Below are 21,404 nucleotides of genomic sequence, written 5' to 3' on the forward strand. Positions count from 1 at the left end.
AATTAAAGAAGATACCAGAAAATGGAAAGATCTCCCATGCTCTTGGATAGGTAGGATCAACATAGTAAAAATGTCAACCTTGCTAAAAGCAATCTACAGATTCAATGCAATCCCCATCAATATCCCAGCACAATTCTTCACAGACCTTGAACGAACTTTATTTGGAAAAACAAAAGACCCAGGATAACCAAAATCACCCTGTACAATAAAGGAACTTCTGGGGGGGGCATTACCATCCCTGACTTCAAACTCTATTATAGGGCTATAGTAGGGAAAACAGCTTAGTATTGGCACAAAAATAGACAGACCAATGGAATCAAATTGAAAACTATGATATTAACCCACACACCTCGAACACCTGATTTTTGACAAAGAAGCTAAATTTATACATTGGAAAAAGAGAGCATCTTCAATAAATAGTATTGGCATAACTGGATACTGGTGTGTAGAAGACTGCAGATAGATCCATGTCTATCACCATGCACAAAACTTAAGTCCAAATGGATCAAAGACCTCAACATAAATCCAGCCACATTGAACTTCTCAGAAGAGAAAGTGGTAGGTACCTTTGAAAGAATATCGGATACTGCTTCTTGAACATAACATCAGTAGCACAGACACTGAGATCAACAATTAATAAATGGCACCTCATGAAACTAAGAAGCTTCTGTAAGGCAAAGGACACAGTCCACAAGACAAAACAGCAGGCCACAGAATGGGAAAAAATATTCACCAACCCCACATCTGACAGAGAGCTTATTTCTAAAATATACAAAGAACTCAAGAAGCTAGTTACCAAAACACAAAATAATCCCAATTAAAAAGTGAGGTACATCACTCATATATGGATTTTAGACATAGAGCAAAGGAGCACCAACCTATAATTCACACTGTCAGAGAAACTAGGATACAAGGAGGAATCTAAGAGATTTATACAAGATTCCTCACAGAAGGGGAAAGGAACATGTCGGCTTTTTTTTTTTTTTTTTTTTTTTTTATGAGCTGGCAGTACAAAGAAAAATCAGTCTACAGAGCCCTGAACAGCCACAGTTTGCTGGGACAAATATATATGGACACACTTGTATACATATATTAAATGTATATGGATATATGGATGCTTCCTTTAGGCTGGTAGCAAGAACATACTACGTTAAGATCAGCTAGAGTCCTGGTCTCAAAATAATTTTGGAACCACAGCTGGACACCAGCAGAAAGAATTTCAAGGTATGGATGAATATATTTCAGGAGCTGATATAAGAATACATGACTAGTAAGGCTACAGAAATGCTTGACCCTTGTTAGAAATACTGTAGGTAGAAAATAATACAGTACAGTTGAGGGATGTAAGAAAGACCCTGTCAAGCACCTAAAGATAAGGGTAAGTTTGCTTTTAAGTATTTAAAAGAAGCTCTTATGTGCATTACAGGGAAAAACACAAGAAGAGAAGAACAGTCACCCGATCACAAGCAGCTCAACTTGATGTCAATACCTGTACATACATTTAACTAATTGAGATTACACAGTATGTATCATGCTTTCCCCCACCTTGTGAATATTCACCAACTAAAAAACCCCATTAAATGAATATTTGGACAACCAAGAAAAAAAAAAGCGGGGTACAGAACTAAATAGAGAATTCTCAATGGAGGAATCTAAAATGGCTGAAAGACACTTAAGAAAGTGTTCAACATCCTTAGCCATCAGGGAAATGCAAATCAAAACAACTCTGAAATACCATCTTGCTCCTGTCAGAATGGCTAAAATCAAAAACACCAAAGACAGTTTATGCTGGAGAGGATGTGGAGAAAGGGGCATAATCCTCCACTGCTGGTGGGACTGCAAATTCGTATAGCCACTTTGGACATCAGTATGGCAGTTCCTTGGGAAAATGAGAATTAGTCTTCCTCAAGACCCAGTGATTCCACTCTTAGGCATATACCCAAAAGATGTACATTCATACAACAAGGATATCTGTTCATCTATTATACCCAAAAGATGTGCATTCATACAACAAGGATATCTGTTCATCTATGTTCATAGCAGCATTATTTTAATAGCCAGAACCTGGAAGCAACCTAGATGCTCCTCAGCTGAAGAATTGATGGAGCACTACTCAGCGGAAAAACACAATGGAATCCTGAAATTAACAGGGAAATGGATGGAACTAGAAGGAACCATCATGAGTGAGGTAACCCAGTCACAAAAAGACAAACACGGTGTGTGCTCACTCATATATGGACATAGACATAGACATAGAGCAAATGATTTCCAGCCTCCAAATCACACTGCCAGAAAAGCTAGGAAACAAAAGGACCCTAAGAGAGATATACGTGGTCCCCTGGAGAAGGGGAAAGGGACAAGATCTCCAGAGCAAATTGGGAGCATGGAGGGAGGGGAGAGGGAATTAGGAGAAACAGAATGGGGAGAAGAGGAAGGGAAAGGTGGGCATGAGGAAGCAAGAAGATTGAAACAGGGAAAGAGTAGAGGAGAACAAGAAAAGATATACTATAATAGAGGGAGCCATTTTAGATTTAAGGAGAAGTCTGGCACTAGGAAAATGGCCAGAGACCTACAAGGATGAACCCAGCTAACAATCATGGAGAGGCTATCTTTAATGCCCTTCCATGATGATAAGATTGACGACTACCTTATATGCCATCCTAGAGCCTTCATCTAGTAGCGGATGGAAGCAGAAACATACCCACAACTAAACACTAGCTAAACTCCTCAAATCCATTTACAGAGAGGGAGGAGTGATAAGCAAAGGGGTCAATACCAGTTGACCTGAACAAGGGGGAGCTTGTGCACACCTATCTGATAGCTGGGAAACCAGTATAGGACTGACTCAGACCCTCTGAATGTGGGTGTTAGTTAGGAGGACTGGGCAGTCTATGGGGCCTCTAGTAATGGATCATTATTTATCCCTAGTATATGAATGGATTTGGGAGCCCATCCTACATAGAGGGATACTTTCTCAGCCTAGACACACAGGGGAGGGCCTAGGCCCTGCCCCAAATGATATGACAGATTTTGAAGACTCCCCATGGAAGACTTCATCCTCCCTGGGGAGCAGAAAGGGGATGGGCTGGGGTTTGGTGTGGGTTATAGGGGGAATGGGAGGGTGAGGGAACTGGGATTGACATGTAAAACAACCTTGTTTCAAATTTAAGTAAAGAAAGGAAAAACAAAACAAAACAAAACAGATATACAGTGCTGTGGATTATATGCCCAAGAGAAGTATAGTTGGATTATGTAGTAAAGTGAATGTAAATGGAGTTACCTTATCATAGGGTGACAAAGTTCTTACTAGATACAGTAGGTTCACAAAAAAAGCTCAGAGTCATGAATGAGGTACTTCTTTTGGAGATCTGAGATGTTGGCCAGAGAAGTCCTGTAGACCCCCAAACATTATATACTATTGAGAATGGCCTCCCATAGGCTCATATATTTGAAGGTTGGTCCCCAGTTGGTAGAACTGTTTGGGAAGGATTAGAAAGTATAGCTTTGTTGGAGAAGTTGTGTCACTGGGGTTAGGGTTTGAGGTTTTGAAATCCCATGTCATTCTCAGTTAGTTCTTTCTTCCTCGTGGTTATGTCTCAAGATGTACACTTTCAGTTGCTGCTACAGTAATACCATGCATGCCTGCTGGCAGCCACACGCCCTGCCATGACAGTCATGGACTCATCCTCTGAAACTACAAGCACCCAATAAAATTTTCCCGTGTTACCTTGGTCATGGCATCTTATCACAGCAATAGAAAAGTAATCTATATCACATTCTTCCTCCAAAAACTCAGGGGGTCATTTCAGAAGTGAGAGTAGAAAAACTAAGAGCTAGGTAGAGGTAGTGGGTGACTACATGGAAACTGTTTTATGAACATGACAGAATGGTTACATTATACTCACAACTATTGTGATAGCACACACAAGACCTGCACATGTTCAAGCCAGACAGAATCCCAGCATAGATACAGGGGGTGGGCATGAAATCTCAACCCTAGTTGAGTTGTTATTGGCAGCTGATGGCTTCTGGGAGAGAGAGTCAGTTCTCTTTAAGGGTGTCACTCCAGTGGATGGCAATACACTCAGGAGTAGATGGTTAGTACAAACTGTATTTGATAGTGGCAGAAGACAAAGTTGGATGGGTGGGGAAGGGGGCTGGGTATTATGAAAATACATTGTATGAAATCCCATAAGAATTAAAAAGACACACTCCAAAGGGGGTTCAAAATTTCCTCCAATCCTTCTAAAATGCATTTATTCTCACTTCCAGTCATCTCTCATCACTACTTCTCTCCCCACCTCCAGAGAGTCTTCTTGGCCTTCTAGAAGTCCACTGAGGCAGTGCCTGAATCACATTTTTTTTCTCAAACCCTAATACCTGTCTAGCTCACAACAAATTCAATTTGTTACATAGTGAACAAGGAAGGGCATGAAAAAGAGCATGAGTCTTTAGAATGTTTAAAAATACCAAGGAATGGTGAAACCTGTAACAAGAAATTATAAACTCAGAACAGCTAATGGAAAGAACATTTTCACTCAGTAGGAAAATTTTGCTTGAGCTACTTATTTCATAGATGTGGTTCAGACGTTAAGTCATGAAAGAGATTACTAATTATGGATATTAAAACTTATAAGCCCTAACATTTTTAATTAAGCCTTGAATTAGAGTATTTTGAGACCATGGCGGCAGTTTTCAAAACCTCAAAAAATGACAAATATTGAGGTCTTCATAGGTGATTTGAGAACAAAAAGCCCTGAGCTAGCTTTTGGCATTCAGCTAAAAGAGGTAAGAAAGATGGCTATATATGGTGGTTTGAATAGGAATAGCCTCTATAGAGTCTTGTGATTGAATGCTTGGACTATAGGAAAAAGCACTATTAGGAGGTGTGGCCTTGTTGGAGGAAGTATGTCACTGTAGGGGTGGGCTTTCAGGTATCTTCCTCCCACCTACGGATCAAGATGTAGAACTCTCAACTCCTCCAGCACCACGTCTAGCTGCATCATACCGTGCTTCCTTCCATAATAACATTGAGCTAAACCTGTTAACTGTAAGGCATCCCCAATTAAGTGTTTTCCTTTTTAAAAGTTGCCATGATCATGATGTCTCTTCACAACAACTAAGACATTACATGATCATGACAAGTGAGATATCTCAAGAAAGTCAGAATAAAATCAGCAAAGTTGAGTGAAGCCTTCCTAGATGTGTGACTCATTCCATCTGCTGAAATAATAAATATAAGTCCTTATTGCTAACATATTTAAAGAATGTTTCCAATATGCTTTGTTGTGAACTCTACATTTTAAAAGGATTGATTTATTTTTATTTGATGGGTATTTTGCCCGTATTATGTCTGTACACCTTGTGTATGCAGTGCCTATGGAGGCCAAAAGAGGGTTTGGATCCCATGGAACTGGAATTACAGACAGCACTTAGTTGCCGCGGGTGCTAGAAATGGAACTCCAGGCCCCTGGATGCACAGAGTGTGCTGGTAACTGCTAAGTCATTTCTCTCACAGGACTATAGAATGCTATACTTTTAAAGTCCATTTTTATAGTTCTATAACATTTAACCTTATGATATATTATGTAATTTCCAATAAGGTAACTAGTAGAAACAGGTGGCTATTATGAGCATGAAATATGGCTAGTTATAATTAAAATGTCAAAAATGTAAGAACATGCTAAATTTTGATGACTCACTATGAAAATATAGTATAAAATATTTAGCAATTATACATAGTATCTTTGTTTGTTTGTTTGTTTTTGTTTTTCGAGACAGTATTCTCTGTGGCTTCCGAGGCTGCCCTGGAACTAGCTCTGTAAACCAGGCTGGCCTCAAAGTCACAGAGATCCTGCTTCTGCCTCCCGAGTGCTTGGATCAAAAGTGTGCCCCACCAACGCCTGACTCTTACATAGCTTCTTAAATATTCTATGGTTCATCTTTCAGAAGTCTAGACACAAATGGATGTCACTCCATAATATTGCTAACATAAACACAACTGTGGACCTTCCTCCTCTACGGAAAGTGCTTGCAAAGCTTTTCACCCAGGCTTTCCTTGAAGCCGGAAGCCCCGCCCTATATTACTGCTGGTACTCACAGGTGGAAGCAGAAGTCCCAGTCGGTGTCATTGCTAACGGTTGGAATGCGGATGGGGCTGGCTTTCATTTTCCTACCAAGAATCACAAGTGAGGTTAGCTTTCTGGGAAAGGGCTTAGATGTTCTATTTTCCCTCTGCTGGATATTAGTAACTTTAAATGAAAACTACTTAAATATGAATCTACAAATAGACCTTGAAGACCATGTTTAGAAACTCCTAAGACGAAACTGTTATCAGAGCTATATTTCTTTTTCCTATTGTATATTATGTCTCTGAAGTTCTTCTAAAAATATTTCCTGAAGGACACATCTTTTACATTTACTGGGTCATCAAAACTATGGTGACCCATTCAACTCAAATATTGTTTGACAGCGTTAAGGGAAAGCGCAACAAAATGTAATCAGTTTTCAGTATAACCTGAAGTATTAGAGTTAATCTTTCCTTTTCCAGGAGCTCTTCAATAAGAAGTTGTAGTTAAGAAGCTAAAACTCATGTGCCTACTTAGGCTGCTGCTGTTAGCTGTTGACAAAAGGGAACCCCAAGGGAGGATTGGAGGGAGTGGTTGGTAATAATTTGTAAAATGCATTTCTCCAGGCTATCCTTAACCCTTAAATACACACACACTTCACTGAACAATTTTCACCCTCCAAGTCACTTCCTGAAGAATACTACCTTAGTTTTCCTTGACCCAGGCTCCAGAACACCGGGCTATACAAACATGGCATGTGCAGGACTAACTTGCCTTTCTAAGCAGTTACATAGGGAGCTGGATTAGGACACAGCACTCACCTCTCCCTCCCCCCCCCCGCCCCCCCGCCCCCAGGCAAAGCTCTTGCTCTTTCTCAGCGGTTTTTCTACTGTTGCTTCCTAAACGTGGACCCTCCCGAGAGCTTGGCCCCATCTTCCCCAAAACGCCTTCCCTGCTCCCTCACCGGGATAGGCAGTTAGGACCTCTGCTGCCTTGGGTCAGTGTCCCAGCCAGGGCCCTGTCTTGAAGCACCGAAGCTAGACTTCTGGACTTGGAGACAATGCGTTGCCATGGGGACGGACGCCTTCTTAGCAATGACTCCGGGGAGCTATGGCAATGCAGGGCACTTCCGCTCCGCAGCTCCCACAAGGTGAGCTCTCAAGGAAGACTCTGGGGTGCCGCCTTGCTGTAGTGAATGGTCCGTGGTGCTTGTCTCAAAAGGGACGGGAAGAGAGGGTAAATCCCGTGGAACAAAGGAAGGCGCTCCAGGCCTCAGGAGCCTGATAGTTTTAAAACTGCTGTAACTGGGTGTTTTCAGCAATGATCCTTGGCTGGCCAGTACAGTCTTCTCCTTAAGTACCCTGCACTCCTGACATCCTGGGTCTCTAGACCTCAGAGAACAGACTCTTGTAGTTACTGGCAGTGTTTGCATCAACAGTGTTATCTTTTTGGATAAGGCTGAAGTCAGGCTTGTTGAAGAAAACAGTGCAGGAAAGTAAAGATTTAAGGGCCCGTAGCTGTCAAATGGTTACCATTTCAGGGGAGAAAGGCACATTTGGTAAACACCACATAGCCCTAAATTATGCAGCTTTGTCTCACAAGGTCACAAGCATATTGTAGTACTGCAAATATGTGAAAAACATACTAGCTGTGGCACACATTTGAAAGAGATCTGGACCCTTGTTGACAACCCAGCAGGTAAGCCCCCCCATACCCTCTTTTTAAAAAGCTAACTAGGAAAAAACAAACAAAAACAAACAAACAAACAAAAAACAAAAAGGAAAAAAACAGGTTTTGTACAGTTTGCAGTTTTACAAGTCTGGGATGGTAATTTATCGTTGACTCTAGATTGTCAAGAAAGCCTTTCAAAGATAGGAAATTTAAACGAGTTTTCTTTCATCTATAATATCTATAATAAAAACTAGGTGGTCTGTAAGCACAAAGTTTAAACCTGTAGCCTCAAGATCCTGAGCCAAACAATTTAGAAAGATCCCACCATGTCTGTTCTCAGGTTCCTAAGAGAACCTTCAGCATGAAGTAATGGTCAGCGAAGAACTTGTTTTCAAGATTGTCACGGTTGCAGTTCGGACTCTGTGGCTTACTTGGTGGGACACCCTGTGGGTTATCATTGTTTTTGACCACACTCTAAATGTATATGTATCCCTTCTTCTCTAAAGCTTCTCTGGTTCTAGGATTCTGTGAGGACTTTTATGACCCCATGGTTGATATTTGACATTTATGGAGGTTAAAAGGAAGAATCTTTGTCCTGTCTAATACCTATTTCTCTTAATAAAGTTGGCCATCATCAAATCAAATATTTTAGTGTTCTTTTTAGGACACTAAAAAATTGTTGTCAAGCCTTTGATAGTGTCCCAGTCATGTTAGTGTGGTACCAGAAGTGACACTGAAGTCCCCTTCCTAAAGCAGACATTGATTCTACCTCCATTTAATTAGCCCACAACGGAAAAGAAGCAAGCCACTCTCATCTGAAGGTATAAGGCAAACTCAGATGAACTTTACAGCCACAACAATCCAAATCCCTACTACTTTTTCTTCCCTTGCCATCTTAACCCTGTTCCTCAAATGTGAATTTTAGTAAAAATGTATGGATTAGTTTATTTGTGAACTCTGGAATGGAATGTCATTAGTCTCCATAGTTCTTGCATATCCACTCACATTCTCTCCCTTAATCCCAGAGAAGCAAGCAATCTCAGAACTTCAGAGATAAAAATAGGGTTGAAGCAAATTTGAGGACAGCTTGGGCTACACAGAAAGTACATCAGCAAGGAGTGCTTTGTGAGAACTTATCTAAAGGGAAAAGAAGGAACACTAGAGAGAAAGCATATGTAGAGACTTTGAAGAGAAATGAAAGCATATGTAGAGAGCTCTATGAGACTTTTATGACCCAAATCTAATGTAATTACCTTCAAAGGATTCCAATCCTAGAAACTATGAAGTGTAAGAACAAGAAAATCCAAATACATATTTTTTGGAACCATTATTTTGACCTCTCTGGACAGAATTAAATGTTCTCCTAGCTAGATTTAGCTGTCAGCTTGACACAGCCCAGTTATGTCAAGGAGTTTCAATCCAGAGACTATCTCCATCAGATTGGGCTGTGGGGGTATGTCTGTGGAGCACTTTCTTAATTGCTAATTGATGTAGGAGGGCCTAACAGAGTATGGGTGGTACCATCCCTGGGCAGGTGGGCCTGGGCTATGTTAAGAAATATAGCTGGACATGAGCTTGGGAGCAAGCCAATAAACAACATTCCTTCATGGTCTCTACTTCAATTTCCTGCCCTGTTCCAGTTCCTTTCATGACTTTTCCCAGTGATGAACTGTATGCTGTCAGATGAAACAAGACCCCCTCCTCCCCAAGTTGCTTTTGGATATGTTGTTTATTACAGCAACACAAAGCAAACTAGTACAGATGTCATATGTCTTGGTCAGTGCTCTATTGCTGTGAAGAGATACCGTGACCACCACAACACTTATAAAAGAAAGCATTTCATTGGAGCTAGCTTACACTTTCAGAGGTTTAGCCCATTGTTATCATGACAGGGAGCATAATGGCATGCAGGTAGACATGGTGCTGGAAATGTACCTGGAGTTCCACATCTGGATCCTCAGGCAACAGGAAGACCAACACCAGACCTGGCTTGGGCCCTTGAAACCTCAAAGCCCACCCCCCATCCCCCAGTGGCACACTTCCTCCAATACTTACTCTAACAGAGCAGGCAACAGGAAGTAAACTGTGTGCCACACTAAAAGTAGCTTGAGCATAGGAGTCCTCAAGCCCATCCCTACAGTGACACACTTCCTATAACAAAGCCTGACCTCCTAATAGTGCCACATTCCCTATGGGGGCCATTTCCTTTCAAACCACCACAGGTTCCAAAGCTTGTTTAAGTAGACCTCTTGGTAGGAAAACACTGCCTACCAATGTTTGACTTGACTTAAATTCACAGCTTCCAAAATGTCTGGAGGTGACACATAGGGAGTCCTTACTACATCTTTTCTCTGTGGCCTGCCCTTTTATCTTCCTCTCACATCCTCTACAGTCTGGTTGGTACACAGTAAATTCTTAACTGCATTTTCTTCCTCTTTTAGGGCCCGGCTTTTAATAAAAGTGAAGAAATCTCTCTTCATTCCTATTCACTCCCTTCTCTTGGGACATAAGTCCTTCTGGAAGCCTCTCAATAGGCTGGAACTTATATTCCTTAGCTGTTTTCAAAGACCATTTGTGGTCATCTTGTTCTTTATTTCTCCAGTTCCCATAATGCTCAACAATTCTCAGCTTTGAGCTGTTGGGTAGAAATCTCCTGCTTCTCAAGTCTGTTGCCCTTTCCAGCTCTTTGTTTTGTAGTCTACTTTTAAACTTTGCTCAAAAAGTATCACCTCCATCCTGGTTGGGCAGTGTTTCTGCTGCTGTCAGCACCCAACATATTAGAGCAAAAAGTGGTGCTTCAACATGTCTTGGGAGCATTCTCCACACAGTGTATCATGTGTTTATCTTAGGATGAGTGGCTTTAGTTATTGAGGGCTCTGGAACCTGTCTTAACAGTTTATATAAGAACAAATATTCTATGATTCATCCACTATGAAGGACAAGACCATTCTTTCTCACCAATATGATGATGTCAACAATACTTATTCTCCATATTGCCTGGATCATGACCAGAGGGTAATATAAAAATGGTCAACTTGAAAATTACCCAAGTCCTTACTTGTGAATGCAGTTAGTTATACATAGCATGGCTGTTAACAGCATTTTTTTTTTTTTTTTGAGACAGGCTTCTTTGTATTGCTTTGGATCCCATCTAGCTCTTTAGACCAGGCTGTCCTCGACTCACACAAATCTACCTGCCTCTGTCTCCCAAGGGCTGGGACTAAAGGTGAGCACCACTGACGCTCGGCTACACCATTTTAATAGCCACAAGATATTTACAGCTTAAAGACTCATCATCGAGGAATGAATTAACTAAATCAAAGCATTATGAAATATCCTGCAGTTAAAAAGAATCTCTACATTAAAATGCATTCCTACACAAGACTGTCTCAGGTCACCCATTTAATAGCTGTGGTTTCTGGAAAGGTTAGCTAAACGCTGGGAGCAAGAAGAAAAAGGTCTGTTTTTAGTTTACTTAATTCAACCTAGTTATAGCCTGATATCTAACCATGGAGGGATATATCCTCTGTCCAGTAATCTGTCCTCATGATATCATCTTCTGAGTTGGTGGATTGGCTCCAAGGATGTCCATTGTTTCTTTGGGGAGCATGTACTTGATAATTTAAAATAGAAATAACCCCATTTCCCTTTACATTTTTATTTCTTTTACCCTTTTTTTGGGGGGGAGTGGAACAGCTAAGGTTCAAGTAAATAAACTGAATATCAGACACATGCTTCTCTTGAAATCAGGTTTCAATGTATAATATAAAGCATCACTAACAGCTGATGTGGAGCTGGAACACCCCAGCTATGAGTGGAGGGAGATGGTGGTGTTAAATTATGGTAAATAATCTCACTACTTAAGCAACTGCACCCAGTTATTTCTCATTGGATGTTTTATGATTTTAAACTAAGACTTGGTCCTACAAAAGTTTTTGTTTTGTTTTGTTGTTTTTTGCTTTTAGAGACAGAATATCTCATTATGTAACCAAGGATAGCATTCCTTGAATTTTCAATCTTCCTGCCTCCACCTCCTGACCACCAAAATAGTCCCCCCCCCCCCCCCCCCGCCAGGATCGAATTATCCTTATTAATAGAATAGGAAGATGTATTTACTGGTTTTTAAAAACCCTATTATTATTATTATTATTATTAAAGAAGATAGAAACAGGGGAAAAATCCGTATATGTTTCCTAACAGAAAGCTTGCAGTTCAAACAAGTGCTTTTGAATTAAACGATTATGACACAGAATGCTCCAAAGTGGTCTAAATGGAACAGAGCTCAGATGAAACCAAGAGCCTGCAGGCAGGATGATGTATGTATTCTTCTGTGATATGGTGGGGACAGCCCCCACTGGCCAAGGATGGAGCAGGATGTGAAAACCATCACACTGAAGTTACTAAAACAACCAGCTGAAGCCACAGATCTGCTCACACAAATACACCACAACTCAACAAAAGGGATGCAAAATGAACCAAGTTTATTTTCTGCAATAATTTCTGTAAATTACAAAGATAAAAATGCTAACCTACAGCATATATATCTTTTCAATATTTAACCAGAATACTTGTAATAAATATGCGTCCTGAAACAAGAAAAAGGCTACACTCTGTCAGGCATCCTACAAAATGTCTCAGGTTTTACATTCTGCAGCAGTTCTACGTGGGGCCACGAGGGGAGGTGGTTTTGTCATTTAAGTTCTGGGACAAATCCTTTCACATTTCTTTGGAGCATTTTGAGAAATGCTTAACTGTAATTAGACAATGTAAGAAAAGGAACACCACCAACCTAAAGACACTTTGTTTTGCTGGCATTGGTCTTTACCTAACACAGATGTACATATGCAGTTCAGCCAAGCCCCAACCCCACCCCTCCCCAGAGTCTAGGCAGCTCTGTAGTCCACTGAACCTGTCAGAGTGGGCCACCACGTTTAATAAGATACATTTAGTGATGTATTCCATTTATCTTCCTCATGATCAGGGCCATAAGAGAAGCTGCCAGCAAGTAAAGCATTTTTTAACCTGAAAGTCAACAACACATATTTCTGCCCCCAAGACTTTTGTTATGTACCACGTTAGCATGTCAGACACACTTTCAACATGGAGAAACTGGTTGGAATTAACAGGTTTTTCCAGGAATCATTTCTGGGTACTAGAGTTTTGGGTGTTAACAGAAACTCAAGTGGCAAAAGAAGGACCCACTGTATTCAGAAGTAGACTACAGCAACTTCTAGGGGTACTGGTGGCAGTTTATGTTGAGTTTAGAATATATAACTACCCTCTGCTATAGCTGGAAACTTCTGAGGAAAAAGACCTTTAAAGTCTTAAGCATGGTTATCTAAAAATATTAATATAATCTAATCTCATTTACGTACGGGTTTAGCTATGAAAACATCTTTAAAAGCCAATAAAAATATCATACAAAAAAAAACACCTTTAAAAAATTGAGGTTAAGAACCATGAGGCATTTCTTTTGGCTGTAAACACACAGTTTACTCTCCTTTGTTGAAATACAAATATTTGGAGTTCCTGAGCTTTGTGAATAACAGCAGGAGGCAAGTTTGCATAGAAAATTTGCAGTTTGATTTACTAAAACCCTTTAAGGACAGTTCACACTTGGATTAAAACTTTGTATTTTAGTTAACAGTACTCATCAAATCATGAGTCCTGAAGTAGGGCAAGGGCATGTAAGGCAGATGGAGGGAAAAGATGGAATCTGAGTCTTCCAATCCACAGGATAAAGGATCCTAAACACTCACTTCTAATGTTATTCTAATTTGGTAAGAAATTAAATCATGTTTGGGGAATGGAGGGCAAAGTGCTCCCCGGTGCTGAATGGCACAGCCCAAAGGCAGAGATCAGGGGCTATTCACCACATGGCCCACTCAGCAGATCACTCAGGAAAGCCACTCAGAAGGTCAGGTACCAAGGAGGGTAGACCAGGCTTTGGGGCAAAGCTGATCCCAGCTGTAGATTCTAAAGAGATGGCAGGGACCTTCACCTCTGCTGGTCTGAAGTTCTGAGGAGGGCATCTTTCCCTGGGACTCTCCTGACAAAGCTCTGGAAAAAAAGCTATGCTAGGTCACAGTGCACACCATGGATGAGAATAATGGCAGTGGTTGGTGACAACTCCAGATCTAACACAAAAATAGGCAACAAAGGGGCAGCGTCCTGCCAAGGAATCCATTTTACTTCTTCTGGGACTGGTTTTTACACATAGTAAGTATTTGCTTCAGGACTCTCTGGACATCTTCATCCATTTGGCCCTAGAAAATTCACACAGAAGATACGCATTAGAACATCATGGTACCTTCTCCCCAGAGAGCAGGATGGCTGGGGCTCAGCCTTTTGCTTATTCCCAACTGCTTTCAAAAGAGTGCTGGTGCTGTCAATTCTCCCATTTCCACAATAAGTTGAGTCAAAGAGAGTCCCCTGGCTTTCCTTTGGGGGACAGCTAAGTCTAACAAAAACCCCAGCAAAGGGTCTTAGTTTTGTGAGCCCAGCTAGTGAGAAGCAAGCATAAGGGCAAGGCAGTGCTGAGGGATCGGAAGATAGTGGGTCTTCTTGATAGGGAAAGGCAGATACATCTTTCATAGTGACATTCCCCTTCTACCACCAGTAGGCAAGGCACAACAAGCTCAACACAAAATCTCAAGCAAAAGGCATCTGCTGTTTCTCAGAAAGGCGACACCTCCTAATTCTGGTTCACTGTGCTACAATTTGAGACAGGTTGTGTGTAACCCATGCTGGTCTCAAACTCACTATGTAGGGTACAAGATGGCACCGAACTCCTGGCCCTCCAACCTTTACCTCTAAATTTCGGGGATGGCAAGTGTATGACATTGCTTGGCTAGGGTGACAGATTTCTTTAGGTCAGTGGTGTTACCATACCTGAACAGCATACAGAAGATGCATTCTATAAACTGATATGACCTCCTGGTGTTGCTTCTTACATTCCTGGAAAGAGACAATTTGACATTATTAACGAGCTTGGGGGTGGGGTTTAAAGAAGAAAAGATAATGAAAAAAAAAACTGTCATTTAGGTGCTACCCATCTGCTTCTGTGTGTTAGCATATGAAGCTTCTAGATTATTAACTGTACTGGCTTGTGTGTTTCTAAACGCTTGTCACTACTTATCTCATCTTGATACGTCAACGCTAAAATAATAGTTGTGAACAAAGTACTTAATTACAATCCCAATTTAAACCACCACACACACACACAGAGAGAGAGAGAGACGGGGGGGGGGGGGGGGGGGGGATATGTTCATTGTAAGTAGATGTTGTAAGAAAGTAGATGAAAGGCAAAATGAAATTATTTCAGAGTTGTTGAGTAATGGGCAAACTTCATGGTAAGAGATTTTAAGTTGTTTGTTTTTGCTTAATTTGCAACTTTGTAATTACCAAATAGTTGTTCACTAAGTTGAATAGTTAAAATTATTCATTTTTAAAGGAGTTACTGTATACAGATAATGCTGTGTCATTCCCAAGTAGTTCATCTATTTAGTTATCTGTACCAAGGACAACATAAGGAAGGACCCAGCCTCAAGGTTTTTCACTACCACTGGGGGACATTCATTGCTCCTTGTTATGTTAGAACTGAACTTCCCCCCAGTGATTGTTTCCATGGTCCCCACCCATCTCTCAACTCTCCTTGTTCTAAGAGAATGAGTCTTTTGCCTTTATTATGAAAATTAAAGCCATAAAATACAAGTGCTCATCAATACTCTTTCTCCCCTCATCAGCAGTGTTAGGATCTGAGCTAGCTTTCCTATTGCTACCTCTGAAGTTTTGATGCTCATGCTACGAGGCTGGTTCGAGACAGTCTTCCTGTGTAACCCAGGCTAATCTGGGACTCACTATGTATCCCAGGGTGGCTTTACCTTCATGGAGATTCTCCCGCCTGAGCCTCCTGAGTGCTAGCATTCCAAGTGTGTGCCACTACATCTGGCTCTATATAATTCTTCATCAGTAGCTTCCTTTTCATTCCTACTTCAATGTCAGTGAAGGGTCCATCTGACAGCCCAGCCTCATCAGCTTCATAATGTGCTCTCCCATTTTGCCTACTTATTTTCATGGTCATTCCTGACTCTGTCATTCCCACCTCTGAATCTTGGCAGATTCCAGCAAACGTGTGCTGGTGTGAAGCTTGCTCACCCTCCACCCCACGATAGGCGGAGAACAGAAGCACACTCACAGTCAGTTGGTTCTGGAGCTGTTTGACTTGCTGCTGTAGCACTTCCAGCTGCTGGGTCTGCCTCTTGGATGAACTTGTGGAGTAGGAGAGCTGTGAGAGGCTGTTGAGGGCCTCCTTCAACTTCATGACTTCCTTTGACATTTCATTTATCTAGTGAGAAAGAACAATTAAATTAGTAGGTTAGGAATCTGTCTACAGAAGCAATATTCCAGGTATTTCTAGGCCTCTAACATTAGTCATGTCTTTGGATCTCTGGTCCAGTTCCTTTATTTCTTCAAGAAAATCCGTAAAACAAAGCATGACAAATTCAGACAAACCAATTAAGACCTTGGCACCTGTACCATTCAGGAAAGGCCTATTGTGTTTTAAGTGCATGTAGCTTTTAAGAAACTCCTAGACTGTTTCTTAAAGCTCTGCATGTGCCTCACACACTGTGAGTATGGCCATCATTTTCCACTGAAATGGACATTCAGTAAGTCCAAGGAGCCTAACACCTCTGGACATCTTTCTTTAAAGTGAAAACAACTTCTTACCCCACCAGTCCCCAGGTTAAAAAAACAAATATGGGCTCTAATGCCATTCAGAGCATAAGGGATTTGGGATGCAGAGAAAATTCAGGAATAGAATGATCCTGAACTCACTCCCTTTCGTTTCCTTCCATACTTTGCACCACACCCAGAATCATCTCTAAATTGCTGGCTCCTCACACCTGTCACTCAATATCTGTACACCTTTGAAAACGGGGATCAGGGAAAACAGAGTTGGTGGTGACTGGTGGTGAGGAGACCTGTCACACTTGCTCTGGATCCCTAATACTAGCTGTGCTGGCTAGTTCTATGTCAACTTGACATAGGCTAGAGTCATCAAAGAGCAGGGAGCCTCAGTGGAGAAAATACCTCCATAAGATCAGACAAGTCTGTAGGGCATTTTGAGAAGAATTATGGCAATACCAACCCCAAGACACTAGCAAGACTTGCATTAAATTATTAATGCTCCTAATTTGAGAGGGAAGGAGGGAGGGAGGGAGGGAGAAAGAAAGAGAGAGAGAGAGAGAGAGAGAGAGAGAGAGAGAGGGAGGGAGAGAGAAAGAAAGAGAGAGAGTGAGAGAGAGAGAGAGAGAGAGAGAGCGCACACATGCACTGTTAGGTTTTTAGATTAGTCTTTTAAAAATATCCTAAATGCTTTTTATTTAAAAGACAGAGTCTTACTATATAGCCCAGGGTAGCTTTCAACTTACAATCCTGAAAGTGCTGGGATTACAGGTGTGAATTGCCATATGTGGCTCTTCATGCTATGAATGTGGTTTTGGTGACTGCAACAGACAGGCACAAAGCCTCTGAGTAGTCACACAAGTAGTTACCAAAAAAATCTGTAAAGGTTTAGTACAGGAAGACCTGAAGGGCTTTATTGGGACTTAGTGCCAGGAACGCCACAGCAAAGAACGTCCACTGACCTTTTCATCTTTATCCCCCTCCAGCTTTGAAGAGGTCTCGGAACATCTTCTCATCCCTTCAAGTTCTTCCTGAGTGCGCTGGAATTTCTGCAGAAGTTCTGTTACTTCCTGCTCTTTAGATTTCAAAAGAGTCTGGATGTCTTCCTTTTCCCTTTTCACTTGGGATACCTCACTTCGAACCTGGGCGACCTCCGAATGAGCTTTCTCTTTCTCTCTTACTGAATCCTTTAACTTGATTGCTAAGGCATTTACTTCACTCTCTAAGGATGCCTGGAGCTTTTCGTAGGAAGACTTGGGGACCATCGCATCGGTCATAGCAGCTTTCTCTTCTAGGAGTTGCTTCTCCAGCTTTGTGACTTCTGCTTCCTTGCTTGCAAGGTGCTCTTTGAGGTTGCCGATTCTTTCTTCCATCTCTTTGGCAGTTGTCCGCAGAGTGGTTATCACTTGCAAATGTTCAGTGATGGACACAGAGTTCTCCTTGTGTTCATCTACCAGTTGCTTGAGCTGAGTCAACTCGTTCAACACTTTGGAATATTGAGACTTCATTTCGGACAGCGCTTCTTCTGCTTTCGCCCTGGACAGGTTTGTTACGTGCATCAGCCTCTCATGTTCTGCTTTGTGGATATACTCGGCTGCATCTTCTAGAGATTTCCTTTTCCTATAATCCTCCAGCTCTGCCTGGGCTTCTTTGTACAGCTGTGACAGCTCACTTACCTGCTTATTGAGTTCATCTATCATCCTGTTCATGGCCTCTTTCATGTCCCCAGCGTCATCAGGGGCTTCCTGCAGCATCTGACTCTTGAGTGTATCTTTTAGTTTCATGATTTCTTCTTGGGCTTGCTGGTATTTCTCAAACAAAAATGCCTTCTCCTTATTCATATTCTCAATGACAGAGCAGTATGAGCTTTTCATCTCCTCACATTCTTCTGCTGGTGTCTTAGTGGCCCCAGCCCTCTCCTTCTCCACAAGCTTTGTTTCTAACTCTCTTACTCTCTCTTTATTCCTCTCGCTTTCTTTCAGTGCATTCTGCAGGTCTTGCTTTAGTGCGTCCACTTCCTCATCAGTGACCCTCGATTCCCGGAGACTTGAATAGCCATCAGCACTCTCCTGGGAGAGGAGACCCAGTTTCATCTGCTTCTGGGCACTGAGGACTTCTTTCATGGCCTCCTCATACTTGCTCTGAGTTTCTTTGAGTTTCTGACTGAGGTCAGAGCCGTTCTCTGAAATCTCTGTGCTGTTCAGGTACCTCAGGTCTGTCCTCTGGGACTGGAGTTGGGCCTGTAGCTGCTTCCTCTCTGCTTCAGAACTCTCCAATTTCTTCTGCAAATCTTGCAAAATATCTTGTAGCTCCTGAATTCTGACATTGCTGTCAACAGTGGATTTCCCCACAGGATGTTCAGCAGATGGAGATGATTTGGCATCTGAGGAAGGGGCTTCACTAGATTTGCCCAGGGAGGGGACCAGGTCAGTCTGAGTGGAATGGAACGAGTCAAAGCTTAGGTCTGCTTCAGCCTCCTCGGGTGATTTGGCCTGGGGGAAAAAAAAGAAAACAAGGAACATACTTAACACTAAGGAGTGGCCAGGTGTGCAAACAAATGGAATGCAAGGGACATGACAAGGCATGAAGAGCCAAGTCATCATTTTGCATGTGTTCTCTCAGATCATGAAAACACGTGGCCTGTGGCACTAGAGCCAGTCTTACAGTGCACACTTATTCTGTGTTCTACTAGCATGGATCATTTCTATATTTTTAAAATGTTTGGTTTCACTTGTAAAACTTCCAATTCAAATATTTCTTTGTTCTCATATCAGTTCAATTGCCCAAGGCACTGCACAGTTATTTTTCATCAGGTTCTTAAGATGATTAGAGATCAATTTTACTAAATCAATGGCTATTGCTATATACATTAAAATTTTAGGTATAAAATTTCAATGTGTAAAAGGTCTAAACAAGGAGGTGGTTAGGAAGATAGGGACTAGGAAGAGAAAGGAAGGATGTGTTGGCCTATAGGAAAGCAAGATAGGTGGGACTAGGAGAAGTGGAGGATTCTGGAAAACGGAGGAAAGTTTCGATATGATCTTGGGAAGAGAGGACTCGAGTCCAGCATTCTCAGTAAGATAAGAGCATGTAGAAATACATATATTAGTGATTATGGGTTAATAGTTAAGACAGAGCCAGCCAATAAGAAGCACTAATAACTGGCCAACATCTTTATAACTAATAGAGTCTGTGTATTATTTGGGGCTGATGCAGCTCTGGGGCCAGGCTGGCATGAAACTGCTCAGAACAAAATGGTGCCTGCAATGTGGGTACTAAGAACTTCCACTTAAAACTTGACAAAATCTTAAAAAGGGATTTTAGAAACAAAAGAATAGAGACAAGCACGTCTTCCTGGTAGCAGCATTTTTCTTGGGTGGGCTCTGTTTTGCTAGAGTCAAGCAGAGACTCTAGCGGTTCCTTTAAGGGAGGTTTCCTGACCTGCCATACGCAGAAAAAAATGCAGGGCTCTTTTAGGAGGACCTGCTAACAATTCAATGGTGTGTCCGAGCAACTGGAAGTGGCAGTGACCACATCTTCAAGCCGGCAGCATGCTGCTTGATGGTAGCATAGACTAAGGAGATGAGCATAGCTCTCAGTGCTGGTGGTAAACATATCCCTGCCATATTGGGAACAAAAAGTGGCTAAAACAGCTGCTGCTTTAATTTTAGCAATGCTGTTTAGCAGATACAAGACTTGTGGCTTGAAAAAAGGTAGAGATATACAGTAAAGACAGAGTCAGATAAAGTAAAACCTAAAAGGTTTTTACAGTGTGTCTAAAAATATACATAAGCTTGGGAGAGAAAATAAAAAGAATAGTTAAAAAAAAAAAAAAAGTGAGTGGGCAGTGGTGGCACATGCCTTTAATCCCAGCACTCGGGAGGCAGAGGCCAGCAAATCTCTGTGAGTTCAAAATGAACCTGGTGAAGTTCAGGGCAACAAAAGTTCACAGAGAAAGAAACCCTGTCTCAGAAAATAAGAAAATAAAAGGAAAAGAAATAGAGTGATGCTGTCTTTCAATTGTTTGTTTGCAGAGGAAAGAGCTATAGCTGCTAAAATACATTTGACTGTTAGTGCTGCTAAATTAATCCAACTTAATTATCTTTTAAATACCTTGACTTCAAAATTTAAGTCTAAGGACAGATTTTTGGGGAAAAGAATTTCTATTTTTGTTTCCACAGAAAATGAAAAGCTGTGGATTGCTTCTAGATCAAGCAAGAACCCCTGATCCAACATTCAAAACAGTTGGGGCAAGGCAGCCTTGCAGAATTGCAGGATTTCTGCATCTTCTTAGGATCCCCATTGTATTACAGTGCCCCAACCAGCAGGAAGCAGTTTGGAAATAATGACGGCCAAATTCCCAAATATTGTCTATAAATGTTTGTTTTCATTTTGTTTTCATGGTTATAAATGGTTAATGATCACAACCAATCTCTTTTTAAAGGTAAAAAGGGGATTATAGTATAGAAATGAATACTTTGTTGTGGAATGGATTTTCACTTGTTCATACAAATTAAGGTCAATTTTGTGATAAGCATATTTCTCTTGTTCAGGTATTGTGTTTGAACAGCTCATTTACAAATGTATAATTAAGTACAGATTGTAGATAGTTACCTATGATGGTCAAAGCTTATAGTTAGGTTGGTTAGGTTTTCTAGATATATGGAGATATATTTCAAATGGATAGACATTCTTCAAACCTTTCAAAGACCTACAGCGTATGACATTTAAAATGGTTTACGGTTTTTCGTGACAATGAGACATAACTGTTCCTGGCAATACGACCTGCGTCAGAAAAGAAGATGGACATCTAAGAAACTCATTATGGAGTTTGTTTCCAATATGGCAAGACTAGCCATTTGGACAAGATATTGCTCTTGTCTGGACTGTTTGACTTTATGCTGTATAAACTGGACATGCAGGACCCACAGGAGAGTGACTGCTGACTCAAGATGGACATTGCTACAGGGTTCTGCT

At 41.3% G+C, this 21,404-nt stretch overlaps 2 protein-coding genes across 3 annotated transcripts in view; both read right to left on the minus strand.

Annotated features, from left to right (window-relative positions):
- Positions 1-7,133, minus strand: part of Ttc23l (tetratricopeptide repeat domain 23 like) — a 69,460-nt gene extending 62,327 nt beyond the window's left edge. The window contains exons 1-2 of the mRNA XM_051182556.1: positions 7,033-7,133; positions 6,101-6,172 (exon numbers count right to left, since the gene is read on the minus strand). Coding sequence (XP_051038513.1) covers positions 6,101-6,168 — 68 coding nt within the window. The 5' untranslated portion in view covers positions 6,169-6,172; positions 7,033-7,133. The remainder of the gene's footprint in view (positions 1-6,100; positions 6,173-7,032) is intronic.
- Positions 7,134-12,203: 5,070 nt separating this feature from the next.
- Positions 12,204-21,404, minus strand: part of Rai14 (retinoic acid induced 14) — a 133,047-nt gene continuing 123,846 nt past the window's right edge. For both annotated transcript variants that reach the window (XM_051182533.1, XM_051182534.1), the window contains 4 exons: positions 17,390-18,919; positions 15,937-16,086; positions 14,631-14,696; positions 12,204-14,005 (listed from right to left, as the gene is read on the minus strand). In XM_051182533.1, coding sequence (XP_051038490.1) covers positions 13,928-14,005; positions 14,631-14,696; positions 15,937-16,086; positions 17,390-18,919 — 1,824 coding nt within the window. In that variant the 3' untranslated portion in view covers positions 12,204-13,927. The remainder of the gene's footprint in view (positions 14,006-14,630; positions 14,697-15,936; positions 16,087-17,389; positions 18,920-21,404) is intronic.

This window comes from Phodopus roborovskii, unplaced genomic scaffold (assembly GCF_943737965.1).
Source record: "Phodopus roborovskii unplaced genomic scaffold, PHOROB, whole genome shotgun sequence".
NCBI lineage: Eukaryota > Metazoa > Chordata > Mammalia > Rodentia > Cricetidae > Phodopus > Phodopus roborovskii.